The sequence below is a fragment of the Vigna umbellata genome, chromosome 11, assembly GCF_029865625.1.
Source record: "Vigna umbellata cultivar VRB3 chromosome 11, Vumbellata_1.0, whole genome shotgun sequence".
NCBI lineage: Eukaryota > Viridiplantae > Streptophyta > Magnoliopsida > Fabales > Fabaceae > Vigna > Vigna umbellata.
The window spans coordinates 10966649-10979155 of record NC_142175.1 but is presented as its reverse complement, the minus strand read 5'-3'; the positions used below and the strand labels follow the sequence as shown (position 1 = coordinate 10979155).

The 12507-nt window shown below is 35.0% G+C and overlaps 1 protein-coding gene across 1 annotated transcript; it reads right to left on the bottom strand.

The window, feature by feature from the left end:
• Nucleotides 1-306: 306 nt before the first annotated feature.
• PVA12 (plant VAP homolog 12) lies at nt 307-4013 on the bottom strand. Its single transcript, XM_047304401.2, has 8 exons — nt 3847-4013; nt 3637-3707; nt 3391-3472; nt 2842-2957; nt 2578-2742; nt 2444-2494; nt 1806-1883; nt 307-664 (listed from the first exon to the last, which is right to left on the bottom strand). The coding sequence occupies exons 1-8, from the start codon at nt 3896-3898 to the stop codon at nt 548-550; spliced, it is 732 nt and encodes a 243-aa protein (XP_047160357.1). The 5' UTR covers nt 3899-4013; the 3' UTR covers nt 307-547.
• Nucleotides 4014-12507: the final 8494 nt, after the last annotated feature.

Here is a 12507-nt window from a genome sequence, read left to right as displayed (position 1 = left end):
ATAAAAAGACTTACTAAAGAAGATAAATTAACTAAAAAGAAAAAAGGACACAATAAAAGAAATGTTTAATACTAGAGAAAATCTTACATATAAGAATTTGAAACAAAAAAAGTGTTTTTCTCATGCTAAAATAAATTATTATACTGCATTAAAAGTATCACATTACTCTTACTATATAAACTAATGTGATAAATAATAAAAATTTTAACAAAAATACAAAATAAATTTTCATTTTCAAGAAGCTTGTAAAGAATGATTTTGTGTTACCATGAAGACTTTTTATGTTCAAAATATTGGACACTATGATGGTGCTAAAGAATTAATCACATGTAGCATATCAGATACCAATTACACTTCCCATGATACAACTCTGTTCACTGTCTATGATTGCTATGGCTCAGAACAAGTACCTACTTTTGACCACACATTCCAAATTTGTAGGAGCAATGCACGACAATAAGACAACAATTTTTGGTTTGGTTTTTCCACATTTCACATATTTCTTGTTGCTTTCTACAATTGATCTCATTGCTACTAATCACTCAGGTCACGTCCTCTTCAACAGGAAACCCAGAATGATGCCAATGATGCCAACAACAACTACGTACATGAATGGTATGCCACCGCCGCTGCGCCGACTGCCGGTTTGGCGCCTCAAAAGCTCCTGCCATGGAACATTCCAAACCAGTTCATAGTTTTTTCATGATTATATAAAATGTAGATAATTGTTCTATGATGTCATTATTGACTTCATCAAACATTTAACCATCATGCCAAGTGATGACTACAACTTGACTGCACTACTAATAATACAAGCATAAAAGTGATAAAGAATCTGAACTCTGCAGTGTTCAGAAGAGAAGAATATAGATAGAATCAAGAACGTATATGACCTAACAGGCATCATGGTTTCTTAGCAATCAAAAGATTCAAAACATATTATGCAATGAATAAGTCTTCCTTCTTGCTATATATTGCAGATCTCAAATCGACAAGAGATAATGCGATTTCATAGCATATAAGTGAATACAAACTTCATTTTACAAGCCGGTTTTATAAATTTAAGTTAGACTTAAAATTTACTTCTTAATACTATGATTTCAATGGGAAGAGTCATCTATAGGAATACAACAAGTCATATAAATAATTCTCCTTTCTATTTCTATGGAAGGTGATAAAATAGTTAGGCATAGAAAACTAAAAGCAAAATGTGAGGAGATTGATTACGGAGGTGGATTATTTAAGGATGTTCATTAATTTTTCAGGGTTGATTTTGAAACTATCCAACAACCATGCTGATATACTCAGTTTAGCATAATGAATAATAGAACTAAGCCTAACAAGAAACTGAACCAGAAGCTTTGAAGAATAACACAGTAGCATATTTTCGATCAGTTATACAGAGTTTTCTATTTATTTTGATGAAAACGAAATTAGTTTAGAAACAGGAAATGGAACATGTTCCTTTTGGTTCCCATGCTTCCATTTTCCCGATCATTAGTCACTCAAAATCAGACAAGGATTTTGAAATATTCTGACACGCTTGGATTCATGAACACATGGCTAAGATTAACTAATCTTTCCCGAATCGTAAATTCAGAGACACTGAGATGGATATTGAATTTAGTTCATCCTAATAATTGAATAACATAGCAAAAGAAAACAATTAGAAGCATTGAAACGATGTGCCATCATAGGATACCACCAAGATCATCATCATCTAAAGGGAATAGAAACATTCAACATAATACATGTATATACAGGCTGTAATACATTTAGATGTATTTTCAGAATGAATTCCATACCAGTTCTTGCTGAAGTCTTTTGTTTTGCTCAATAACATAATTCCTCTCCTCAGTTACCTTTGAAATATGAGTTCTTGCCTGAAACAAACGAAGTTCAAAATGAAAACCGGTTTTCTTTTATTCATATATATCCAAAGCTCTTCTTTGAGACAATTAAGATAACTTCTTCAATAATAATATGGTTATCAAAGAAAATAAATGACTTGAATCAATCCACTTCAAAAAGTTTATCATGAGGAGAATTTAGAAACCCAGAGAAAATTACAGCACCACCAGGCTATGAAAAAACTTACTATTAAAAGGTCAAAACCGGGATATAAATAATAAACCAATGCATAGACACCAGAGCTCATATATTTAAAAACATTAGAAAGGTACTTCCAACATCTAAAAACTACATTAGAGTTATCATTATATTTGATGACATATTTCTACAATAGCATGCAAATTGGTCCTTCTGGTTCGTGATCAAAAGGAGATGTTATTGCAGGCACGTTTGGGTTGGGGTAACAGGCAACAAAAAGCATTAGCTTCTCCCAAATTAAAAAATATTATGTGCCCCACAACAGAATGATAGAAATTATGATGTTAACCACTTTTCTTTGTAATTGAAGAAGAAAATTATGATTGCATGTTACCTCAAAAGAAGTGTCCTGATGCTCACCCCGCTCATTGAAAGCTTTTGAAGCCTACCGAAAATGGCCACAACAATTAGTTAACCAAAAAGATGAAAAATTGTTTGAAAATATAAGCAAATCCACTGGTTACATACCGCATTAAAGTCCAAAGCATTTGAATGCCCATTTTCAGACACAGATGCTCGAGGTGACGAATCTTCATCAGATCCTTCTCTAACAGGGGATGGTGGTTGAGGAGGAGCAACATAAACAACTCTCAACTTGCACTCTTCAACATCATGACCAGATTCTTTATTGAACTATATAAATGAACACAAGAAAACCATCAAATTAAGCACCATGTCACACACATGTAGTTATTCTATCAAGAAAAGGAGTGTAATTTGTCAAATGGATACCATTTCTGGAGTGATATCTTTTGTGGTTGCACCAGGGCTTGCAACTACACTCTGAAGAAGAAACTTATCCTTGCATTGCATCTCTGGAGGTGCCTCCTTTTGAGCTTGCATTGTTACTGAAAACATAAGACACTAACAGTCAATACATAGAATAGTTACTAAACAGTGTGGATTCAACACTGTAAAAGATTTTATACTATTGATCAGTTCAAATCATCATTGATATGATTTTCAAGAAAGTTATTATGAAAGTCAAACAAGCATACCATGGAATTAGTGATTGGTTCGCATTGTCAGTGCAAATATTGTTTATTCAAAATAAAATGGCACAGAAATATGAAAAGAAAAAACAAACAAAAATCAATAAATCAATAGGGTATAGCAAAACTTAACCAACAAAATTACAAATTTAAAATAGTTAAACATAAATAACCAAGTGGCAGACCAAATCAAGCAAAGGAAGATTGTCTTAGTATGCAATTGTGCTTTTATGTGGAAGAGGGAGGAGACTGAAAAGGAGCAAGGGAAGACAGAGTGAGAAAAAGAAACCTATGACATCACATGTAGACCTAGGCATCACAACTCCAGTGTTAGGTCTAACACAGTATTTCTTAGGATTTGTCGTCTTAACCTGCAAAACCACGAATTTCACCCCAAATCAAAATTAAAACTCTCCACAACACAAAATTAAAAAGAAAAGAAAAATACTACCCTTAAAATAGATATAAATTAATTAAAAAAAAAAAGTAAACATCAGAAGTAAGTCAGAAAAGGAAGACTGAGTAAAACTGGAACCTTGAAAGCCACATAGTTGTCTGTCTTGTTAGACAACTGTAAAGAGCATGAGATCTGCTTCCTCAATTCAACTATTTTCACAAACCCAAAACGCAGAAAATTAAAAAAGAAAAATTAGAAGAAGACCCAGAGGCAGAAACCAAAGGAAAAGAAAAAGGTTTAATTTGCAGAGGAAAGTTAAATTTTTTTATTGATTCTGAACAGGCTCACAGGGGAACTGAAGCTCCTGGGGCTGTATGTGGAGGATCTCGGTGGAACTCATGGCGGAGGGATCGGCGGAGAGAGAGATCAATGTCTGTTTCCGGCAAGCGAAAACGGTTGCTGTAGGTAGAGAGAGTCACAACTTGGAAAGCAAAAACGTGCAACACTTTGTGTCTGTCTCTAATCTTCAGAAATATATTTTACATACAAAACATCGAATTAAAGGGTACTTTCGTCATTCCATCTTCAAAATCATGACTTTGCTAACTGGTCCCACATTTATGACTGAAAATCGAAAAACAAAAAATTTTCTTCTACAACTCTAACATATTAATTAACTTGAAATCTTCATAAAAAATATATTATTTTATTTTTATGGTCAAATTTCAGTTTTCACTTTAAATTTTCTGCTATAATTACCAAATTGAACGCTCGTAAAATTATTCTAAAATTTTGGTCTTAAATTTATGATTTAGATATATTTTTATAATATAAATGTTTTAATATTATAATAATGTTTTAGCTAAACTGTAATTAAATAAAAAAAAAACTATTTTTTCTTTTATGATTCATAATTTTATTTAAGGTTCTGAAAATTTTATATGAATTAATTCTTACATTTATAAAGTTTTCTATTATTCGGTATATCCTTAGAAATCTAAATTGATATATTATTAAAAACATTAAAATAATTCGAAATTGTTAACTTTATTTGGTAAAAATGAAAAGTAAAATTATTTTTAAAAAGTTAGAACAATGTATAAATGACTTCATTTGTATAAATGACTTCATTTGTAAAATTTAATTTTTAATTTATATATAAGTTTTAATTTAAATTTAAAAGAAAATATTCGTTATTTTTGTTTCTTTTAGAAGTATTTGATAATGTTTAATGTGATGTAATAAAGAATTTAGAAAATAATGTATTAAATGTGATAAGATGATTTCGCGTATTTTAATATCAAAAATTCAAATGTATAAATAGAATTTCAAATAATGAGTTTTATTATCTAGAAGAATATTATCTCTTTAAAACTCTTTTTCTAAGGATTCTATACCATCTTTTCAAGTCTTCTCATCTTTTGTTCATCAATTTCAAGATCAAATAGTGTCTAAGTGATCATTGAGACAATGTCTTCAAGTCTATCCGATAAGTTCTTGCAAAAGAGTAAGTTCGTTTATACTTTTTTTCTTAGTTTGTGTGTTTTCTCATGCATGTGAGTATTGTTCTATCACATGTATCATCTACGTCTTCTGTAAGACTCTCTCTTGATCAATGGTGTTAACAATATGTCTTGATTATGATTTTGTGATTTGTAGATATCTTATATAGATATTGTATCTTTATCTTTTATCTTTAATTAGTTTGTTATTATTTCTTATTTGTATTTTAGGCTTAACCCATATTTCTTTTAGGCTTAAATGCTTACTTCGTCCCCATGTTAGGAGGTAATTTTCAGTTTAGTACCTAGTTTTAAAAATGTAGACATTTGGTCCCTACGTTTTCAAATTTGTATCAATTCAGTCCTATCCGTTTAACGGTGTTAAAATAGATAGCGTTAAACTTATTGTACATGTGAGGTGTGGAAGAAATGGTCACGTGTCATTTAGTTGGCCTGAAATGAGTTGACGTGGCAACCACCACTTCAAGGTTGTCTCCTATCTTCCTCTACGCAAGGGAGGCAACAGTAAAAAAAAAAAAAAAGATAACACCTATGAGACAAAAAAGAAGGGATTGCAGTTCCCTATTACAGCAGCTTAGATCTTGATGCACTACTCGATGACGACGCACAATCACTACCTATTGAGACTGAACCAGAGGGCATGGATAATAGAGCCAGCATCCCACAGCAAAATAACTTTATCTCCTCCAAGCACAAAAGGAGTGAGACAACATCTTCATTTGCAGGTTGCCCAAGCCAACTTCATCATCTCCGTTGTCGGCCCTCGTCGCCACTGCTCGCAACCGAAATCGCCGCAGCACTACCGGTCCCCCGCCACATCGCTGCCGCGATTCTCATCCGTCTTCATCGCACAACCTATAATTAGGAAATAGCGAACCCCCATGGCAGCCATTGACACCACCTCAGCAAAATTGCGTCTCTTGCGGTTCAGATCCAACGCGCCTTCAAAGCAGAGGGAACCCTCAAATCAGGTTCGTCCATCAACCCTCACATATTCTTGAAGATAATGAGGAGGGCGTACACTTTTTTGTTTATACTATACCCATGTTTACTACATCTTTTAGTTTCTTTGCTTGATTAAGGTTTCTCTGTTATTCTATCTTTTTTGTATTCGTTGTCTAAACTGGTACATTTTTTAAACATGGAAGATGTTGGAAATTGGGTGAAAAGGTAGATGGGTTGTGTTTATTGTGTTGGAATTGCAGGTGATTAAATGATGTCCTTGGGTGATGAAATTGGAAGAAGAAGTTGGGTGATGTCCTTGGGTGATGAAAAGGGAGGAGTGTATCAGTGGGAAAATTAAAGCTTTCCCACAAAACAGAGCTTCTATTGGTCTATTCTCGGTGTGGTGCAAATCCAACTCCAACGGCTTCTCCGACAAAGTCTTGGTGTCTCAAACGTCGATCTGTCTGGCGTTCGACAACACGAGGTTGTCGTTCTTGAGGAGGGAGAGCGAGGAGCGTTTCTCGTTCACCGGAACGTCGCGGTTGGCTGCCACGTTAACTGATTCTAGGTCAACTAAATGCCACGTCTACATATTTTGTACAGCTCACACCCATAGTAACTTCAACGTTATCAATTTTAACACCGTTAAACGGATAGGACTGAATTGATACAATTTTGATAACATAGGAACCAAATGTCTACACTTTTAAAACCGGATACTAAACTGAAAATTACCCTTGAACATAGGGACCAAGTAAGCATTTAAACCTTTCTTTTATTATAAATACAGTACCCTATGTCTATATTCAACACAAAGGAGATTAATCTTATACATAGTTTTCACTATATTTAACCTGATATTAGAGTCATGGTTTAAAGTTTATCTTAGCAAAATTTGTTGTTTGTTAGGTCTATTATTCCACCTACTATCGGAGTACTATCAGACCCCACTAATGTCTCCCACACTCAAGATGTTTTTGCCTTGGCGTGAAAATGTATGTTGAAAGTCTCACATCGGCTAGAGATAAGGTTAATTTAAAAAATATAAGTGGGTGCAAACCTCACCTAACAAGCTAGTTTTGTAGGGTTGAGTTAGGCTTAAAGTCCATTTCTTAACAATTTGAAATTTTTGATGTATGCTTGAACTAGTATGAAATTGGTAGACTAAAATGGGAAAACTCTATGGTGATTTCTTGTTGAATTAGCTCTGTTTTGGTTGTCTAAGATTATGAAATTTATGATTTAGTTAGATTTGCTAGTGAATTTTGGTTAATTGATATACTAGTGTATTGTTTGAAATTTGGTTGGAATTGGAGTGAGATGATGGATTGAGTCTTTGGATATTTGAGCAAATTGGTATTCAATTTGATATTTAAACATGTTTTGAACAAATCACTGAGTCAATAATACCAATTTGATCATCTGGATAGATCTCTAGTGCAATCAGTCACATTTTGAAAGGTGTAGTTTTTTTGGTATGGCGTTCAACGCCAGTTTCACTACTAAGCGAACCAAAATGTGAATGGTCTAGTGTTGAGCAGTGATAGGGCACTAGTGAGCGTCAGTTACCATTGCAAGTTTGGAGTTATTTTTGCATTTGGCGCTTTGTTGGGTTATTGGGTTGTCTTCCTATGTGGAGAATAGGCCCAAATAATGTGAATCATTATGTCTCACTAGATTAAAATAGAGATGTATCAGATTAGTAGGACACATTAGAGTCATTTGAAGAGAGACAAAAGCCAAGTGAGAGAAAAAGAAAGAGAGAAAGCCTTTACCGCATAACCCTAAACCTGCACTGGTGTTTTCGTCGTTGTGATGTCGTTCATTGTTGGATCGGGCTGATTTTTGGACAGTGGGTTCCAGACATATGGTTCTTCATTATGACTTTTCGGATCGTTAATCAGAGGTCTAGTTTGGGAGAAATCAATCCCGCACCAAAAGCCCTGATTTGGAGAATTTTCATCTTCTTTATTCTCATTTGTAAGCATTTGTGCTTATTTAAATTGGATTATTGAAAATACCATTTTCTATTATTATTGGAGACTCCTTTGTACCCTATTATTGATCATAGTTGATTTTTCTTTGGTCTAGACCACTCATGGTTTTTACCCTTGCATTGATGGGTTTTCCACTTTAAAACTTGTTGATGTCTCTTTGTGCTTTGGATTCTATTTTTGTTCTATTTGTTTGGTGCTCCTCGCAGATTACTCTTTGCTAAGTTGTTATATTTTTTGGCCATTTCCCCATCAAAGTGGCATCAAAGCTCTTTGGTTAAGGGATTGTTTAGTTTACATGAATGGTGGAGGCACATACAAAATTGATTCTTTTGAATGAAGAAAATTATTACCTATGGAAAGGCAAGATGAAGGACTTGCTATTTGTGAAAATTTTGCATATTCCTATTTTTACTTCCAATAAGCCGAAATCCAAGTCAGATGAAGAGTGGGATTTTGAACATCAATACATATGTGGATTTATCAGGCAGTTTGTTGATGATAATGTTTATAATATTGTTGCTAATGAGACACATGCGAGAAGCCTATGGGATAAGCTTGAGTCCTTGTATGCTTCTAAGTTAGGGACTAATAAATTGTACTTGCTAAAAAATTTTGTGGAGTTGAAGTACAAGGAATAAACTCCTATTTCAAATCACTTGAGTGAGTTTCAAGGACGTTATGATCAATTAGCAGGAGTAGGTAAAAAATTTGATGATGATCTATTGGGTTTATTCATATTAAACTTTTTACCGGATTCATGGAAGACATTTTGGGTTTCCATGATAATTGTTACCCCTTATGGTGATATTTCTTTGCAAATGGAAAAAAGTGATGCCCTTAATAAGGAGATGAGAAGGAAGACATAAGGTAGTTCATCTAATTCAGAAGTGCTTATTATAGAGAATAGGGGGAGAAGCTAGAAGAAAGAACAAAATAGTGGCAGAGATAAAAGTAGGAGCAAGTCCAGGTCTCGGTACAAGAACGTGGAGTGTCACTATTGTCAGAAAACAGGGCATATAAAGAAAAAATGTTTTTTTTGTGAAGAAAGAGAGCAAAGACAAAAAGGGTAAGCAAAGAGAAAGATATAATGCTGATGGTGATCGTGTTACTACTATTACATGTGGTGACCTTGTTTGTCTTTGTGATTATGACACTATTAATCTTGTATCTGATAAGAGCATGTGAATAATTGATAGTGGTGTTACACTGCATATTACATATAGGAAGGAGTTTTTCACATCTTATACACCTGGTGATTTTGGAGTATTGAAGATGGGTAATGATGGGGTGTCTAAGGTTATTGGTGTTGGTGATGTTCACTTGCAAACCAACATGGGGATGTAGTTGTTGCTTAGAGGAGTTAAACATGCTCCAGATGTTCGCTTTAACTTGATTTCTGTGTAAGTACTTGATGGTGGTGGATTTGATAACCACTTTGGTTTTGGAAAGTGGAAGCTCACCAAAGGTAACTTGATTGTGGCTAAAAGGAAGAAAAACTCTAAGCTTTACTGGACAAAAGCTTTGGTTGCTAAAGATAGTGTGAATGTCTTGTATACGGAGTCATCTTTGTGGCATAAAAGGCTTGTGCATATCAGAAAAAAGAAAAAAATAGTGGCAAAGATAAAAGTAGGAGCAAGTCCAGGTTTCGGTACAAGAATGTGGAGTGTCACTATTGTCACAAAACAGGGCATATAGAGGAAAAATGTTTTTTTTGTGGAAGAAAGAGAGTAAAGACAAAAAGGGTAAGCAAAGAGAAAGAGATAGTGATGATAGTGATTGTGCTACTACTACTACATGTGGTGACCTTGTTTGTCTTCGTGATTATGACACTATTAATCTTGTATCTGATGAGAGCATGTGGATAATTGATAGTGGTGTTACACTGCATGTTACATCTAGGAAGGAGTTCTTCACAACTTTATACACCTAATGATTTTGGAGTATCGAAGATGGGTAATGATGGGGTGTCTAAGGTTATTGGTGTTGGTGATGTTCACTTGCAAACTAACATGGGGATGCAGTTATTGCTTAGGGGAGTTAAACATGCTCCAGATGTTTGCTTTAACTTGATTTCTGTGTAGGTACTTGATGATGGTGGATTTGATATCCACTTTGGTTCTGGAAAGTGGAAGCTCACCAAAGGTAACTTGATTGTGGCTAAAGAGGAGAAAAACTCTAAGCTTTACTGGACAAAAGTTTTGGTTGCTAAAGATAGTGTGAATGTCGTGTATATGGAGTCATATTTGTGGCACTGAAGACTTGGGCATATTAGTTAAAAGGGACTTAATTGCTGATAACGGTTGAAAATACCGTTATCTGTGATATAATTTTGATACTAAATGCACCCTTTTTGACTTAGAAACTTGCTTGAACTCATTGTTTTGCTTTAGTTTTGCGAATAAGGGAGTAGAGGTTATACTTTTTATTTTATCACTAAGTTCCCTTTATTTTGTAGCTAATAATGTGCCTGGAAAAATCTCCAACAATATATAGAGTTGCATAGAGCTGAATCAGCCATAAAAACAAGCAAAACAGCAAAAAAAGTAAGCTTTGGAAGGTTACCACCAGGGCTGAGCGCCCTTGAGCGGGGTGAGCGCCAGTTTTGTTCCTTGGGCGCTGGGCGCCAGCTTAGCTGCCGTACACCGCCGAGGCGCCCCTTAGAGGGCGTTGAGCGCCAGTTTTCTCGCAGTTTCGCCCGATTGCCCTAAGTGAGGCGCTGAGCGGTAGCAACGTTGGCCTATGGCCCAATTCAACCCTATTTAAGGATTTGCTCGACTTAGAGAGGGTATCTTTTGATGGCTTGAGCACAGAAACACACTTTTCACCCCTTGGAGGCAGATTTGGGGATGTGGGAGCTCTCCTCTTCAATTTTTAGGGTTTTTCTATCTCTTAGACTCCATTGTTCATCTAGTTTATCCATGATAATGTAGAACTAAACCTTATTTGTTATTGGGGAAGATGTAACCTCTAAACTCATGTATTTGAATTGATTCCAATATTTGTATGCTTCTTTCATTAATTGTTAGGGTTATTCTTCTTTGATCAATGCTTGTTATGTTTAACTCATTCATGGCATGATTATTGGTTTTCGTGATATGGACATATACGGGGAAACCTAGATCTGGAGAATTTTCTCCCAAAAGCAGTATTTTTGGACATAGGGATATGAGTTTTGGTCATCTTAAGCTTCTAATCGTAATGCAAAATTAATTACTAGTGATACAAGACATTGTGATATAGTAATTAATGATAGACTTTCTTCGCCGAGACATCGGGTTTTAAGTAATTTAGAAAGTGATGTTAACAATTGAATGAAGAAGATGAATTCTTATATGCATGACAGTAGACTAGGTGAAATCTAAACCCCAACAACATATTCACCTCATATTTTCAACTTCATCCATTCATTCTAGTGTTTAGCCTCAATTGATCAATTTGCATTCATATTTACTTTCTTGTTTTGCATTCAAAACGCAAAAATTGTTCTTAAGTCTTAATTAGTTAAGCAATTACACATTGTTTAGTGTCGTGAGTCCTCTGGGTACGATACTTGGTCTTACCATTTTATTATTACTTGATATGATTCGGTACACTTGCCGACATCTTAACAATTGCTTAGCTAAAAAGGATGTTCTCTCAGGATTGAAGAGTGTAGAGTTAGAGAAATGTTCTTACTGCATGGGTTGTAAAGAAACCAGAGTATCCTTCAAGAAACATCCTCCTTCCAAGAAGTCAGAGATGCTTTAATTGATACATTCTGATGTTTGTTTCCCATTGAAGGTAAAGTCGTTTAGCGATGCACTTTACTTTGTTACTTTTATTGATGATTGTTTCAGGAAGCTTTGGGTTTATGCACTATAGAGAAAGGACCAAGTGTTAGGCAAGTTTAAAGAATTTCATGCTTTGGTTGAGAGGAAGTCAGGCAAGAAGCTGAAGCGCATTCATACTGCCAATGGTGGTGAATATTGTGGACCATTTGATTCTTATTTGTAAACAATATGGTATTACACATGAGAAGACTCCTCCCAAAACTTCTTAGCTGAATGGTTTAGTGGAGTGGATGAACAGAACATTGATTAAAAGAGTTAGGTGTATGCTTTCTAAATCAAAATTGCCTAAGCATTTTGATAATGGTTGAAAATACCGTTATCTGTGATGTAATTTTGACACTAAATGCACCTTTTCCTGCTTAAAAACTTGCTTGGAATCATGCTTTTCTTTTAAGTTTTGTGAATAAGAGAGTTGAGGTTGAATTTGATGGTTTTATGACTAATTTCCCTTGTTTTGGCAGGAACTGAGATAATATGGAAAGCAGAGATGAAGTGCCAAGGAGATGGAGCTCAAAAAGGTCTAGAAAAGCACCAGAAGAGAGGAATGCTCGAAGCTTGGGCACCCTTTTTGGAGGCTTAAGCGCAAAAGAGTGCCGCTCACCGCCCGGGCACCCCTTTTGGGCACTTGAGCGTCAGAAGCACGAAGCTTGGGTGCCCCTTTTTGAGGCTTAAGCATAGGGATACACCATTCACCGCCCGGGCGCCCTAAGTGGG

Bases quoted from the DNA above. Each gene is read 5' to 3' on its own strand.
- PVA12 (XM_047304401.2), bottom strand. From the start codon at position 3,898: ATGAGTTCCACCGAGATCCTCCACATACAGCCCCAGGAGCTTCAGTTC. The intron at 2,495-2,577 runs GTATGTAACCAG...CATTTTCGGTAG, and splicing joins ATGCTTTGGACTTTAATGCG to GCTTCAAAAGCTTTCAATGA. The intron at 665-1,805 runs GTATGGAATTCA...GTTCCATGGCAG, and splicing joins AAAGACTTCAGCAAGAACTG to GAGCTTTTGAGGCGCCAAAC.